The sequence below is a fragment of the Charadrius vociferus genome, unplaced genomic scaffold (genome assembly GCF_000708025.1).
Source record: "Charadrius vociferus isolate BGI_N301 unplaced genomic scaffold, ASM70802v2 scaffold14, whole genome shotgun sequence".
Lineage (NCBI taxonomy): Eukaryota > Metazoa > Chordata > Aves > Charadriiformes > Charadriidae > Charadrius > Charadrius vociferus.
This window is the reverse complement of record NW_009648876.1, coordinates 93,805-110,255: the sequence shown is the minus strand read 5'-3', so window position 1 is coordinate 110,255 and position 16,451 is coordinate 93,805. Positions and strand designations below refer to the sequence as shown.

At 34.1% G+C, this 16,451-nt stretch overlaps 1 protein-coding gene across 1 annotated transcript in view; it reads left to right on the top strand.

Moving 5' to 3' along the window:
* RYR3 (ryanodine receptor 3) overlaps window positions 1–16,451 on the top strand; it is a gene marked incomplete at its 3' end in the record, with an annotated part of 183,209 nt that overhangs the window by 75,361 nt on the left and 91,397 nt on the right. The window contains exons 30-38 of the mRNA XM_009886997.1: window positions 659–695; window positions 1,043–1,203; window positions 1,768–1,933; window positions 5,442–5,528; window positions 5,860–6,086; window positions 7,123–7,924; window positions 8,453–8,653; window positions 9,252–9,354; window positions 13,242–13,379. Of these exons, the coding sequence (XP_009885299.1) occupies window positions 659–695; window positions 1,043–1,203; window positions 1,768–1,933; window positions 5,442–5,528; window positions 5,860–6,086; window positions 7,123–7,924; window positions 8,453–8,653; window positions 9,252–9,354; window positions 13,242–13,379 (1,922 nt within the window). The remainder of the gene's footprint in view (window positions 1–658; window positions 696–1,042; window positions 1,204–1,767; window positions 1,934–5,441; window positions 5,529–5,859; window positions 6,087–7,122; window positions 7,925–8,452; window positions 8,654–9,251; window positions 9,355–13,241; window positions 13,380–16,451) is intronic.

Below are 16,451 nucleotides of genomic sequence, written 5' to 3'. Positions count from 1 at the left end.
CAGTCAAGATTTCATACTTGTTTTTGCACTAAGCACACACTAGCACAGGCTGCATGTTACTGAGGTGTTTTTTTTCTTGATGGTTTTAATAAATTTATAACAGAACTTTGCTGCAGAATGGTATATCCAGACAAGTGAGAACAGTTTCTGAAGAGGTGCATCACAAGTTTTATAGTTATTCATTGCTAAGCAGCCACCATCCTTTCAAAATCATTGGGATTTGTAAAGCTCTTCAGCCAGGCTGGAAAACCAGCTCAGAATCTTTTGCCCACTGGATTAATGCTCATCTACATTATTGTTCAATAGCTCATTGTTATTGGAAAACTGACTAATCCACACAAAGAAAAAAAAGATTATGGGACAGATTTTCAAAGATAAGGGGTACTACTGAGTTCAGCGTCTTCCAGCATTGCCTTAATCTTTAGTTACTTGCTGTAAATCTGTCTCTTCCCCCCTCTCTGCCTTAACTGCAGTCAGTTATTTTTGGTATGTATATTTGTGTCCCGTACAGTCTTTGCATACTTAACTCACTCATGTGTACTCAGTACCCAGCAAACACGAGTTAGCTTGTAAGTACGCTTATTTTAATAATGAGTACATTTTTTACCACTTCTCTTTTTCTTAAAAAACTAATTTAGTAATGTTCCTTTTTCTTTAGAAAGCACAGCCAAGAAATTGCTGCTCCTTCTACAACAGTAAGTAAATATGTTGAGATGCTTAGTCCTTCTTGGTTTTTGAAGTAGATTTATTCATGGCAGCATTTTATTTTAAATTAATCTGTTGAAGGAAGTATTTTTAATCATTTGCTATTATTTGATACAACACTGTATAATAATGCTCAGAGTTGTATGACTTGAGGCGTAAACCTCACTCTTAAACCACTGGTCTGTAATTCATGAGCATTTTAAATGACTTATTAAGAGGATGTTGAATTACTATTATTAAAGTTTGTTATATAGGAGATGTTTTAGTCACTATTTCAGTATTCCTTGATAAAATAATTTCAATTTCTATTACTAATATGTTCTTTTTCTCTTTTCAGTATTTTTATTCACTACGGATATTTGCTGGCCAAGACCCATCCTTTGTCTGGGTTGGCTGGGTAACACCAGACTATCATTTTTACAGTGAGAATTTTGACCTAAATAAAAATTGTACAGTGACAGTTACTTTAGGTGATGAGAGAGGCAGGGTTCATGAAAGGTATGGATTTATTTATCACTTATTAAAGATTGTATTTTAATACTGTTGTTCAAAAGTTAATTATTCACAAACTTGATGATATTTTAAACATTAAATTAAATTAATAAGAAAATTGACTGTGGAGTGGGAGTGTTTTGTGCTCATTTATATATGAATGTGTTTTACATGGACTTGTTATAGTGAGTGTATTTGTTATTAACGTTCTGTTTGAAAGAATGTTTTGTGATGCTTCTTTCTTTTAATGTCCATATTTGGTTACTGTGGATGAATGTGTTATTTGTTTTAATATATCTTACATAAGCACACAGAAGCATGTGAAATTGTTTCATAATTATAAAAAAAAAAGGAAAAAAATAAAGGTGCACTTAGTCTGATCCCTTACCCACAATGTTTATGTTATTAAAAAAATGGGGGTTTGTTAAAGAGAAAACAAAACTAATAGCAGCACAAACACCTTTGAGGATCTGTAACTATTACTCCATTGAAAAGTACGTCTTTGCTGAATATTTGGTCAAGTTCAGTGTGACCTGTGATTTGTTTTCTTTGTTCTTGCTGTTCTTTCAGTGTGAAGCGCAGCAATTGCTATATGGTGTGGGGAGGAGATGTAATTGCTAATTCCCAGAGATCAGGTCGCAGTAATGTTGATTTAGAAATTGGATGCTTTGTTGACCTGGCTACTGGAATGTTGTCATTCACAGCCAATGGAAAAGAGCTTGGCACTTGTTACCAGGTATTATCAGATTTTCAGGAAGTTATCTAGTAAGCTGGTTTTGATGCTATTATAAAACTGTTTTTTCTTGTTCAGAAATCTAAGTGAACACTGTTCATGTGACAACATGTTTTCCTATATTATTCTGTTCTCTCTCTCTCTCTCTTTTGTAAGGCTACAGTTTTCCAACTTCTTATAGTTGTTTCAAATGTTGAGGAAGGACTACTAGTAGATATGTTCAGAAAAATATTTTTTTTTACCTCTCAATTCTTGTGGTTCAGAATATTGATTTATAATGTTAATTATTCTTTAAAATATTTTTTTGTCAACTAACTCTGTTACACGATATAGGGAAATAATTATTTAAATTAGCATAAGGTCAAAATTAGACCAGATGTAGTAATTTTTGGTACAGATTGAGAAAATAAATTCAGTTTATTATTAACAGGGTTTGTGTCTTCTGCAAATAGAGATCTTGTGATTTGGGGAGCTTGTGATTTGATAAGTTTCAAAAGCCAAAATTCAAATATGCATTAATGTGCAAAGACAAAATAAATGGGGTGGACCCAAATTGCTATAAATGTTCACAAAATGTGGAGTCATTATGCAGATGGATCAGTAGTTGACAGAAGTTTTTAGCACCAGATTGGTGAGATTTGCTCTTAGTAAGATCAGTTGTCCATAGTAAAGCATCCAATGTGGAAGACATTATCCAGTGTTAGGAAAAATGCACCACTTTCTTCTATGTCAACAAAAAACCCAAAGATCTGCGATATAGATAAAACTTAAATGTTATTCATCTCAGTTTCATGGAGCTTTGTATACTGACTGCATTGAAAATGAATGTGGCAAGGTTGCACACAGCCTATAAATAAGGGTGGGAGATCATCTAGGAGCTATGATTTTGGTATATATTGTAAGAGTACTTAGAGACTTTAGTGCCATGCTGGGAGGATATAAAATGTCAATATCCTGGGGAAAGAAAACAGGAGAAGAAAGTGCTTAAGCCCCGTGCTTTGCTGTTGTTTTTTTTTTTAGCTAGATACAAATCAATATGACAGCTTCTGAACAAAACCATGGAGGTTTGGTGGTTTGGTTTTTTTTTCAGGGAACAGCCTTTACCTGTTTTTCTAATTTGGGAAAGAAATCTAGGAAAATATAGACATAGAAGGTGCCTGTTACTGCTTTTAGTGTGAAAAACACTTTCAGGTTTTCTTCTTATGACTTGCAATTAATGTAACCGTGTTCTTTGTACTAAATTTAAAATAATCTCAGAAAATACAATTATTTCTCTTCTGTTTCTTCTCTTTTCCACGGAAAAATACCTGGAGTTGCTTTTGGTAATGTTTCAACAAACCTGTTAGCACCTGGTCTGTTGAAAAATGACATCACCCAGCACTTTCTGTAAAGATGCAATGGTATATTCCAACAGCAGTATTATGTCTGAGGAGGAAATATTTCTCAATCTTTGTTTATTTTGAGTAGTTTAAATCTTTTCTCTATTTTTGAAAGTAGTGAAAATAGTCGTGTGTAATTCTCATTTTCATTTCTTAAATATTTTTACCATAAAATAAAATCTTTAAAATACTTTAATAACTCTAATCTCTCAACCAAATTGCAGCAAATGACTGACATTTATCTGGTCTAGCAGCTGCAGGACAATTATTCTAACCTTGTAACTGACAATATTCGTATGCTATTTTCTTTCTAAAAGGTCTACAGGTCAACATATTGAGGAGAAGAAATGAATTTTGCTGTAGTTCTTGATCTAAATATTGAATACCATAGTGATATTCAGAAAAAAAACCCACTGTCTATAATAGAAAAGTAAATGAAAGATAGTGTATACATATATATTTGAGATTTTGTCAGTAATTCTCAGGCCAATGTTAACATATTCATAGCAGAAAGGAGATCTTAAATATTGGTTTACAAGATGCTTTGTTTTATTCTGAGTTAGTAATGGTCATCTGACCTTCAAGCAAGATTAGAAATGATAAATTCAATTATTATTACTAGGAAATACCTATCTTTGGTCATGGGCTGAGACTTATATTGTCTCAGTTAGTTACTTTCAGGCTTTAATGAATTAAAAGACACATTTTATGACTAATGTCTTTCAGTCCAGTATACCCTTTGTTTCTGGATTTGGGTTTGTGGGTTTTTTCCTTATCAAAAAGATCAGAATGTACGTACCTGGCCCTACATTATTTTGTCTATCCCAGTAGTCATAGTTCTAAAAAAGCTTTGTTCTGCATACAGATTTTTCAGTATATGGTATTATTTTACATTTTGTTTAAGTTATATTGTTTTAGAGCTATTTTCTCATCTAGAATAATATGGATTTTTTATTTCTTTCTTGCAACTCTTTCAGTTTATTTTTTTGCAGTTTTTGATAGTTTGCTATCCCTAAAGTTAGGAGTTTCAGTCCTTCACAAGTATCGTAATTGTACTTAGTGCGTATAACGTGTATGCATAGTACGCAAAATACACAATGATGTGATTAAAATATTTAATTGATCTCCTGAAGCCTTGACTTGATTGTATAGAGTGTACCTTTTTTCAGCCACCCTGAAGCACTGAAATTTTTTTAATACGCTATTCTATAAGTATCTTCTTAATTATTTATTTCATGGCAGTAGGCATGTGTGATCTTGTAGAGAATTCTTCAGAATAAACTGGTGTTACTACTCTGATATGTACTTTGAGTCCAGCTGTAATGGGGAAATGAGGATAATGTAGCTATCAAAAACAAATCCCGAACCCAAACAGTTTAAAACTGCAGCACTGTGATTCATTGTCATTTGCTATGAATTTATAAGACTGGAGACAAATGCTAAGCCTGGAAAGAAAGAGATCTTTGAGGTCTTAAAAAGCCTTACATTCTACTTTTGGAGTATGCATCAGAAATTCGCTAGTCTTAATAGGAAATAAAGATTTGCACTATCCTGATCAAATGATGCACTCTCACCCTCTTCTTATCTCCCTCTGGTTCCCTCTTGCAGAAATTTGGGTTTGAGCTTTTTTGGTAGTGAATTATTTTGTCCAGCATAAAATGTGAAAGAACCCTAAAAGATGTGCGGTGGTCTAAGAAGTTGTATTCTACCCTCAGTCTGTGTTCACGGTGCTTTTCCTAGAGCAAGAGCCCAAGTATGTAGCTGTAAAGAGGATGAATTTTTAAGGAACTGCTCCAGAATGAAGTGTTGGACTTGGATATGTGTGAGAAGAGCCAACATGTAGCATTACCAAAGTTCTTGTTGCAGGCGTTGAGAGCACATAAGGCTGCAGACACAGTGGCCTCAAAGTTAGGTGGGCCTACAAAGATAAGTCATACTATATTAGATAACTCAACTATATTCGAGGTAAACTGCAGGTAGACTCTAATCAACAATTGGATACAGGATCTGCAGTTATTTGATAATGAAGTGTAAGCTATATAGTATTTATTTTCTATCGTCTCATATTCTTGAAGGAGATTCTTGTTGCTTTTTTAGTTTTTAAAAATGTTTTAATCTCATTTTTCTTCTAGGTTGAACCAAATACAAAGCTTTTTCCAGCAACTTTTGTACAGCCTACGAGCACTAACTTGGTTCAGTTTGAACTTGGTAAATTAAAGGTACAAAATATTTTCTGTAAGAATGGTCTTTCAAATCTGTTTATTTCCACAGAAATTCCTCAGTTGAATTTGGTCAGGAAGATTGAATCAATGCTGTGACTTTTTATTTGAGTTCCACATTTATTTCTGTAAATGTAGTGGTTATATGAAGTTAATTGTTCAACAAATCTAAATCCTTAATATTGGGGGGGGGGTTAATGGATTTTGTTTATTTCAATAACTTATCTATTTCTATGAGTTTGTTACTATGAATAAATTTTACTTCATTTTCATATTATAGGTTTATTCATAATTAGATGCTACAAAAATAATTTTAATACACTTGTTTCAGAATACCATGCCTTTATCAGCAGCAATTTTTAAAAGTGAAGAAAGAAATCCCGTTCCTCAGTGTCCCCCTCGCCTTGATGTGCAAACAATTACACCTGTTTTATGGAGCAGGATGCCAAACAGCTTTCTAAAAGTAGAAACTGAGCGTGTCAGTGAACGGCATGGCTGGGTTGTGCAGTGTTTGGAACCTCTGCAGATGATGGCACTTCATATCCCGGAAGAAAACAGGTACATTTGGAAGGAACGACCATGACTTGATGTGGGCAAAATATATTGAAAGCTGATATCTGGGTGTTGGTTAAACTTGCCTTGGAGAATATTTATACTAGAGTTGCTTAGAATTTCTGATCTTATCTGCTGTAATATCATATTTGTGAAATTTATGTGCATCCAAGAGGCTGAATAATTTTAATGTTATGTGATGACATTTGCATAAATAAAACATGACTATTGGATTTTATTTAAATTATAAAATAATATCTCTTAAATCTCCAGGTCTTTTAAGCATAGAGATTTTCTCAACTTGAAAAAAATAAATATAAAAATGTGCAAGTACTATTTTGCTGATTTTTTACTGTAATCAAAACTTGTAATCTGTTCCTGTTTCATCTGCTCTGAATTTAACTGAATTAGGTTTTCATGTTCTTATTGACAAGAGTTTCTTCGCTTTTTATTAGGTTTTATCTTCAGAGTGAGGATAATAAAGATGTATCCAAATATCGTAACCACTGACAAATTAAACTATAAGCAAAAGCGTAGGGGAAACATAATTTAACTGCTGTACTTTTATCAGTTATTTTGCAGCCTCTTTTAATAATTCAATAACCAATTTTATTAATCGTTAATAAAACTGAATTCAAGAGAAGAGTTACAAATACTGCCCTTTGTGGAAAAAATGAAGCAGTAATCCTCAATAAACTATAAAGGCACTATTTAGTGACAGTATTACCACAGAGTTCCAGCATTCCAGATAAATTTCTTTTAAAAACAAGCTCTAACTTACCATAGCTTCCAAAGAAGCTTCTCTATCTTACATTTGTCCTTTTTTTTTCTATGGAGTACCAATTGTCAATAATCTCATCAAATTATTACCATTATTTACTTTGGTTTAATGGTGCACGTGTTAAGATTAGTCAGTATCAGCCTTAGTATTTAATGGTTTTAAGTGGAACTTGCCAAAAAGTGCAGAGATTATAAAACTTTTATTTTGAAAAATTATTATTCATGAAATTGACTGGTGTTCTGTTTCTTTATTTCATAACAGATGTGTTGATATTTTGGAACTCTGTGAACAAGAAGATTTGATGAAGTTTCACTACCACACTTTAAAACTCTATAGCTCAGTTAGTGCTCTAGGTAACACTAGAGTTGCTTATGCACTTTGTAGCCATGTGGACATATCTCAGCTATTTTATACAATAGATAATCAATACTTACCTGGACTCCTGCGTTCTGGATTCTATGACTTGCTCATTAGTATTCATTTGGAGCATGCCAAGCAAGCCAAGCTCATGATGAACAATGAATTTATCATTCCAGTTACAGATGAAACTCGAACTATTAAATTGTATCCTGATGAAACAAAGAAGCATGGTTTACCTGGAGTAGGGCTTAGCACTTGTCTGAAACCAAGCTTTAATTTTTCTAGTCCATGCTTTATTATGACCAGTGAAGAACGTCAGACATCCAGCCCAGAGATCCCCCTTGATACACTTAAATCCAAGGCCATAAGTATGCTAACAGAGGCAGTACAGTGTAGTGGTACTCATATACGAGACCCTGTTGGAGGACAGGTTGCATTCCAGTTTGTTCCTGTTCTTAAACTGATAGCAACATTGCTTATAATGGGGGTTTTTGATGATGATGATGTGAAGCAGGTGTTACTCCTCATTGATCCCAACGTGTTTGGAGATCACAAGGAAGAAACAGAAGAGAGAACAGAGAAGGAAGAAGTTACACAAGTAGAAGAAAAAGCTGTGGAAGCTGGGGAGAAAGCAATAAAAGAAACGAAAGCTCCTGCAAAGGGCTTACTGCAGACAAGGTTACCAGAATCTGTTAAGCTTCAGGTGATGATTTAATATAAATGCATTACATATGCTCTACTGTTGATGGAAGAAAAATAGTGCTTTTTGTCTGTTCTCTAGTTTGTAAGATTTGAAAACCCGAAGATCTTTGTTACACTTTGCCTTATAATCTCCCATTAATAACCAAAATTGATGATGATGCAATTCTTTCTGCATGTATCTACACTCAAAATAGACGTGCAAATACTTACTTATTTCATAGGTGTATTTTTAAAGAGGGAGGGTTGGACCAGGCAATCTTTAAAGGGCCCTTCCAACCCAAACTATTCTATGATTCTATAATTTCTACATGTTTTGAATGCATGGAGTGAAAGACTGTGAATGCAATATAGAATTATCAATCAGATTATAAAACCGTATAAATTTTTCACCTTTACAGTGCTAAAAGAAAAATATGGGAAAAAAGTCTCTCATTTTTGCAGTTGGTTGCAGTGTATAGTATTCACTGCAGTTCTTCCCCAATTAGATTTTGTTAAACTGTTGAACTTAAGTCTGTTTTTTCTATCCTAGATGTGTCATTTACTCAATTATTTCTGTGACTGTGAGCTACAACACAGAGTGGAAGCAATTGTATCGTTTGCGGACCGCTATGTATCAAAATTGCAATATAATCAGAAATACAGGTACAATGAACTCATGCAAGCCTTGAACATGTCTGCTGCTTTGACTGCCAAGAAGACTAAAGAATTTCGGTCTCCCCCTCAAGAACAGGTAACATTAAACAAATCATTGAATCTAAAGATAAAATAAATTCTTCGTGATGATAAAATAGAGTTCTAACTTGTAAACTACCATTGGAACTGCTAGAGAACCAAAACTGAATTGGAAATAAAATTTATGAAGATAAGAACAAAGTACTAAATGTCAGAATGCTTATACCTGTACTACAGAATTCAAGCTCTAAACCAAAGTTGACTTAGCATTTCTCAACAGTATAGAAAAAATGAACATTACTGCCCAAGGCTGAGGAGCTGAGATTCATCCAGTTCTGTAAGATGATGATAATTTGATAATTTTAGTCGTTAAACGTTAGCATGAAGTTAACATTGTGCTGACATCTGTATGTTGGAAATAGTCTTTTCTACCTACAGGAAATAGCTTTAGCTTTAATATTAAGTGTAACTGTATTTTGATGTTAGTTGTAATTAAATCCTACAAAGTAGTATTGTTTTAGTATTTCCTTTAAGCTGTATTAGAAATCTATGTTTTATGTTAATTTGATTATACATAAACAGATAAAGTATGGCTATATATTAGAATATGTCTTAGGCTATATCAGTGTTGTAACAATGTTCTAATTCCCTTAAAGATTAATATGTTGCTGAATTTTCAACTGGGAGAGGATTGTCCTTGTCCAGAGGAGATTCGGGATGAGTTATATGAATTTCATGATGATCTTCTAATTCATTGTGGTGAGTAGCAAGGTTTTGTTACCTTTTTTTGTTTGTCTCTTTGACACTTTACATGAAAAAAATAACAGAACAGTTAAAAAAAATACTAATATGAGGGGGTTTTATTAGATGTATTACTGTCTACATGGTGACTTTCCGACAGACTTTGATGCGTGTTACAAAAATATGGGAAACCTGTGCATGGTTTTAAGTTTCATCATTATAGATCTATTGAATATTATCCAGTATTACACTGTTTGTATATCAATTTTAGACATAATTAGAAAAAATAAAAATGATCCAAAGAAGATTTAGACAGGCATGTGTATGTGTATAAGCAGATAAAATGTATTGAAAGAACATTATTGCTGTGAAGTTGAGAGGTAGAAAATTTAATAAAAAACACTAGATGAGGGGTCTGGCTGCTGCTTTTGCCTAGTTTCCTGGTGTATACGTAACTGTGATGGTCAATCATTATAAAACGCTATTGCACTCCAAATTACAGCTTGAGTTGCCCCAGTCATTGAACTGGAATTTCCTTAGGGTATCCTCAAAGGTGAACTACGTCAGATACTGTGTGCAATTTATGTGGGTTAGGGCATCACATTTTCTATGTGATGCCAAAAATCTTTTGTTAGTCTGTTGAGATCTTAGTCTAATCAGGGCAATCATGGAATTATTAGTCCATTTACAATGATGCTAACATTTGTAGTCTGAGTGATCCAGTTATTACTGCTTCTTCCCAATAATTATGCAGTTAAAACTAATATACACAAGCTTTTTCATATCCGTCTGCTTGGTAGATATATTAGTAGTCACTCTTCCAGTGCATTTCTTGGTCCTGTGGTTGATAGCACCCATTGTGTTCAAGAAGAAGGGTGCAGGGTCATTACAGTGAATTGACAGCATCTCAAGTTCTTCCCCAGGAAGGGCGCAGTAATCTTAGTAGTTTCTTCCTGCTCCTTCTCCTCCTTCTGCTTGCTTGATGTCACTTTTAAATGTTTACTACTGCAATCTGCTAGTTCTTCACTGGTTATCCTTAAAAACAGTGTTACCCAGTTCATGGAATTGCATTCTTATGGTGACTTGTAATTTACAGTTTGTGATTTCTGTTTGTAGCCATGGTGCCTCTCATAGCATTCTGTGCTTGTGTTGCTAAGGTTTCTGCTATCACCTTGTGCTGCTATTTCTGCGTACCTTATTAGAATTTACAGCAGCCATCAAGCCATGATTTCGTGATGAGCCAATTGCCATTTTTCAACTGCCTCACCCAAAGATGAGTGGGTCACTGGGTATCTAGGGTGTATTTCATTATCTTATTTCTGAGGATATTGTATAAGACAGTATTAGAAGTCCTTAAAATCAAGATTTGTATCTCTAAGTTTAGCTACATTATAGGTGATTGTTTAGTTGGTTTAATGTAATTTGGTTTTGACAGTCCTGCATTGATTTTTATTCATCCTTCCTTCTAAGTGTTTACCAAAAACCATTGCTTTCATTCCAGCATTTTTCTCCCAAGTGTTAAAGTGAATAGTTAGTATCATTGTAGCTACTCCTCTTTCTCCCCATTTTTATTGAGATAGATACCATCATCTCCGTTGTTCAGTCACTTAGATCTGACCTTCTGGTTTTCAAAGATGATGTCTATTTGGCATTAGAGAGTTCTCCAAGACTCCAGCTTGAAGACTATGGAAGACCCCCAACTTACTTGGAAACGTCTTAACTCTGTAATATATTTATTTTACTTTGAAATCTTGTTGTTGGTATTGAGTTTACTTAGCTCCTGATCACTCTTCATCCTTTCATTATGTGAATCCCTGCTGATTATGGGTTTGATTTTTTTTCTATTTAGGGGTATACTTTTATTATTGTTTACTACATTATAGATGTGTATGTTGAATGAGAGAGAGAACTGAAGATAGAGAAGGCACAGTCTCATGATTAAAATAGTTTAATGATCCTCTGAATTCTAAACAAAACAATATTTGTTACTTTGTACACATTCATCATAGGTGGTCACTGTGGATAAATGTTCCTCATTATCTGTGTCCTGACTTGGTCCTGAAAATCAGTAGTAAGCAATCACAGCTGCAGATAAAATGAATAGGAGTTGTGCTTAGAATATTTAATCAGCTTTTTAATACTAAGTATACTGTGCGATCTAAGTGGAAAAATATGTATGCAATCAAGTAATTAAAGGCTGTTTCATAATGAATATATGCAAATAGTCTGAATTAAAGTTACTCAGGCAGTCTTAATCCTAGGATGTCCTAACTGTGAGTGGTTAATTTTTCCAGAAAAATAATAGTCCTCTATCGTAATTTTTGTGTGTAATTTCTTCGTTATAAACAAAACAAACAGATTTACCACAGATTTTATTGCATCGTCTCAAATAGATACTTAGCTGGGTTGGAACCATCTGTTCCAGTGCACAGACCTCTGCCATGTGAATTAAGTGATTAGCCAGTAGCCACATGAGATGGTCAGCTTCTGAATGGATTGCAGCTCTGAGAGGATGCAGAATGAATAACGAATTATATGGAGCAGTGAATGAGACCCCATCTGGAGTAGTCACAGACCCCATCTCCTGCAGTCCAACACTGTCGTAATTCATCATCCCAGTGTGTTTCTTCTTATCTGTCCATTTCAGTTTCTCAAGAGTTCTCTTCTCAGCGTCTCTCTCTTGCTTCCAAGGCCTAGCTTTCTTTTCAATGCCAGACAGTTTCTTGCTTTCTTGAACATCTTTGTCTGCTTTCTCTTTCCTCTCCTTCGTGGCTACATTTCCTGTTCTTACTTTTTCCAGACTCTGACTGTAGCCTTCCTTTGTTCTTAGCTTTGCATTTTGCCCAGCCAGTCTTGCTTTTCCCATTTCTTAAATTCCATATGTAGTCTTCAATTTCAACTTCTAGTTCTATCATTCTCTCCCACTGCCTCTGAATTTTTTTCTTCCTAGTCACTTAGTCACTCCTAGTCATAACTTTAACTCCTTCCCCTTGATAGCTACCAGCAGCAAAGTTTCTCCAACCTGATGCCACATCTTAGTTCTGTTTACCTTTCTTAGTTTCTTTTTTTTTTTTAATACCAGTTTTGGCCTCTGCAGTTTATTCTTTTCCCTCTGCTCCAGCTTCTATCATTTTAGTATTCTGTCTGGAAATCTTTTCCTTTTCTCAGTTTCCCTTTGACCAGCAGCCAAACAGCAAAAGCTTACATTTCAGCTTGGCACAATTACTTCTGGTCTGAAGGGAATCTGCTTAGATGTTCTGTGCTTCTGCACATAACATGTGGTTTCTGATCATCACTAAGAAATGTGAAAGATTTGAAAATGCTTTAAATGGTTGTGAAGCAGTGCAGTGAACTGAACTGTATTAAATTACCTTGTAAAATGACATCCCATTTCATTGTATACATTTTCATGAAAAACATGTATCACCGGTATAATCTCTGAACATCTGCCTTCTTACAGTTTTAAATTCAGTTAATGTCTTTGTTTATGACGCTAAATATCTTGACTGAAAAATTGTACTATATTGTGAGATACAGCCATACATTTATTTCTTTAGCTTACATTCTGCAGTGTGAAACAAAGAATCACATATTTACTCAGATATGACTCTTAGTCAAATTTAATTACCATAGCAGAATCTTCAAAATATAACCTCTTTGGTTATAATACTGAAAAAATAATACTATAAATCTGGATATTAAAGTATGTGTACTGAAACAAACATAATTTGAGAGGTGCCACTGTAGCCAACGTGTTAAAGCTGCTGGGCTTACAACATTTTTTTCCTGTATGAAAATTGCTGGTTAAAAAAAATCCTGTAGATATTTTGGTATTGTTTAAATATTGAAGGAGTTAATCTTCAAAGGTTAAGTTTTGTTTCTAACCAGTTTTATTATCTGCTAAGGTATTCCACTAGAAGAGGAGGAAGAGGAAGAGGAAGATTCCTCCTTGACTGGCAAACTCCGTTCATTAATGTACAAAATCAAAGGTCCACCAAAAGCAGAGAAAGTAGAACCTAAGGAGGAAGAAGAGAAATCCCCTAGTAAGTTTTCATTCCACATAAATAGTTCTGTGATGGAAGAGTTAATGATATATGCAGTCAACAAGAGTGTATTTTCTAATAGAACTTTATAGCGGACTGAAGAAGGAGACTACATGTTTAAGTTCTTTCTGTTTCTTAGAACGATTGTTCTACATACTGAACATCTTAAATGCATTGTTAAACAAGAAATGAAAATGGATGGAAGATTTTGGATCCAGATCATTTACTTTGGGGTTGAAAATTTGCATATTCTTTATGAAGAAATGTAAAAAGTTAATTATGGCACAATAATCTAGACTCAAGCATTCCAAACTTGAGAAGTTTCCATTTATATGGTGTGGTGTTTTTTAATGCAAAAACTTTCTTCTTTACTGCTTAACTGCATTTCATTTTTCTTCGCTGCATGAGAAGCTGTATGCATCTCAGTAGGAAAATATATGGGAAAAAATGGTTTTACAGTTCTTGGGTTTTTTTATAAAAAGGGCTGGCTTTCACTTACATCACTCAATGGTAACTATATACATTCATTAAAAACTAATAACTTGTTCTGATTTATCTCAAGCATTATATACATATATTTATGGCATATCCTTTCTGAATTTAAAGAAATATTAAATCTATTTGACTAATTAATCAGAGGGATCATCTTTTATTTTCACAAGTAAAAATTCTGTATTCATAAATGCTTTAGTTAACAGAATTTTCCAGAATTTAACATTTCTATTTTTTATTCTGCTCTCTGCTTCTATAGATCTTTGACATTTGTTTATAAAACCAGAGGACGGAAAAAATACTGTCTAGATACCATCAGTTTGCCCAAAACCTTTTCTCTATAGTTTATAAATCTCATTGCCCTTTACAGTGAGCTTGCATGTTGCTTAAATATACACAAGAAGAATAGGCACTATTTAGCAGAAATTTTTTTAATGTTCCTTTCTGCAGCGCATTATAGAGGAGGAGGACTGGGATACCCCTGTATGTTTGCTGAGTAATATTAAGCTATTAACACTTCTTAAAAATAGAAATATTTAACTCAAAACACTTGAAAAGTCCGTGTATATGTTTTGAAACTAATGAGATGAGAGACAATTTAAACCACAGACCTAGGAATAATATATATGTGAGAATGTATATTACATCACTGAAAAGAGTCGTTTCACCTAGTACAGCTGAATGAGCGTAAGACAACTGAAAGTAACTGTTGAAACAACACAATAATTTATTTAAAGTTAATTAGTTTAATGATGTTTAAGAGTAAGCCAATAGATAGTCTTTATTCCTTTGTTTTCAGATCTGTAATGCCATGTGGCAGTGATCTATAGAACCACAGAATGGCTGAAGCTGGAAGGGACCTCTGGAGGCCATGTGGTCTTATGAGGGGGGCTCAAGTAGGGCCACCTTTAGCTGTTTGCCCAGCACTGTGTCCAGGTGACTTTTGAATATCTCGAAGGATAGAGACTCCACAGCCTCCTTGGTCAAGGTGTGCCAGTGCTCAGTCACCCTCACAGTAAAAGTGTTTCCTTTTGTTCGGATGGACCCTCCTGCTACCTTGTGTGCCCATTAGCTCTTGTCCTGTCTCTGGACTCTGAAAAGAGCCTGCCTCTGTTTTCTTTACACCCTCCCTTCAGGTATTTATATACACTGATGAGATTGCCCCTGAGCCTTCTCTTCTCTAGGCAAAACAGTCCAAGCTCTGTCTTTGTTGATGCTGAGCAATTAGGTTGATGAACTTTCTTTGTAAAAAGGCCTGACACTACATGTTGCAGGGCACTGTGAAGGCTGGTTGGACTTGATTCATATGATGCGTGTATACGCTGATAACATATATCCATTTTAAATATTGTATTAAATGTAAGCTGTGCAAAGCTTCACAGATGTTAATCAATGGAAGTTTTTACTCTTGAATTAAAGTTAGTTCTTGTAAAAAACAAATGTGGTTGAGTCAAGGTTATTCTACACACAGAGAAATGATGGATAAACTTAGCACTGTAATTCATAGTTTTTGTAATACAAAGAGATGGAAAGTTTGTCTTTTCTGCAGAAGAGTAAATTAAAATTACATTTGTTGTTATATGGCATTTGCGTATAAATGCTTGCCATATTTCACATCTGTCTTCTTATTATTTTACTGTGTCTAATGGCATAAAAAGCAGAAAAGGAGACTAAGAATTTGTTTCAGCAAGCTTTATCATATTCTTACAACCAGATTCAGAAGCATTATCTTGAAAATTTTTGAACACTTACAGGGTATGATATGTTTTGTTCTATACCTTTATATAGAAAGAATAAATTTATTATTTTTTTTTTTACTCCATTCAATCAATCTTGTAAATGCTGCCAGAGCTTATAATAAGTGCTATAGTGTATGTGAATCATTTTTGGTTCTCTGAAGTGCTGGATTTTCTGGGAAACCAAGCATGTTCATAACCATAGAGGGATGGCATATATAGCAGCTGCTCATTTCTTTATAATGCTTTGAAGAATATTATTTAGTTGGTTAACTAATTTAAGAAATAATATACGGGCATTAAGTAATTGATAACCACATGCAGTCATGTTAGCAATGGAAAGCTGAAAATAGACTATTACATGTATTACTGGTGTCTCAAAGATACACTATTTTTAATTAAGGGAAGCACTGAAATAAAAAAGGTTACAGATACCTTCCTGTAATGTTTGTTACAGAGATTAGTTCAAACTCTTTGCTACTTGAGAGCAAAACAGAGCTTATTTGTAAAGGGAAGACAAGAAAGTCCTACATCCTGAAGTTATCTCAAGTTCTGTCTGCTTCAGTTGTGTAGCAATTTGTCATTATTATTTCATCTCTGCAATATTTCATGTTGCATTTTGAAACTATATTGTTCTTTTGGCTCTGCTTCCTCTAATAAATTATTTATTGTAGCTGGTCCTGTTACTGGCAGGGAAGGATTAGTAGCAAAACAAAGTGTTCATATTGCTTCCTGCTGCTACCTTTTCTTAGTATATGTATACACAGAAACATACATACATGCACATAAACACCCCAAAACACTTGAAATCACAGCCTTTTTGTTCCGAGCAGTAGTCCTGTAC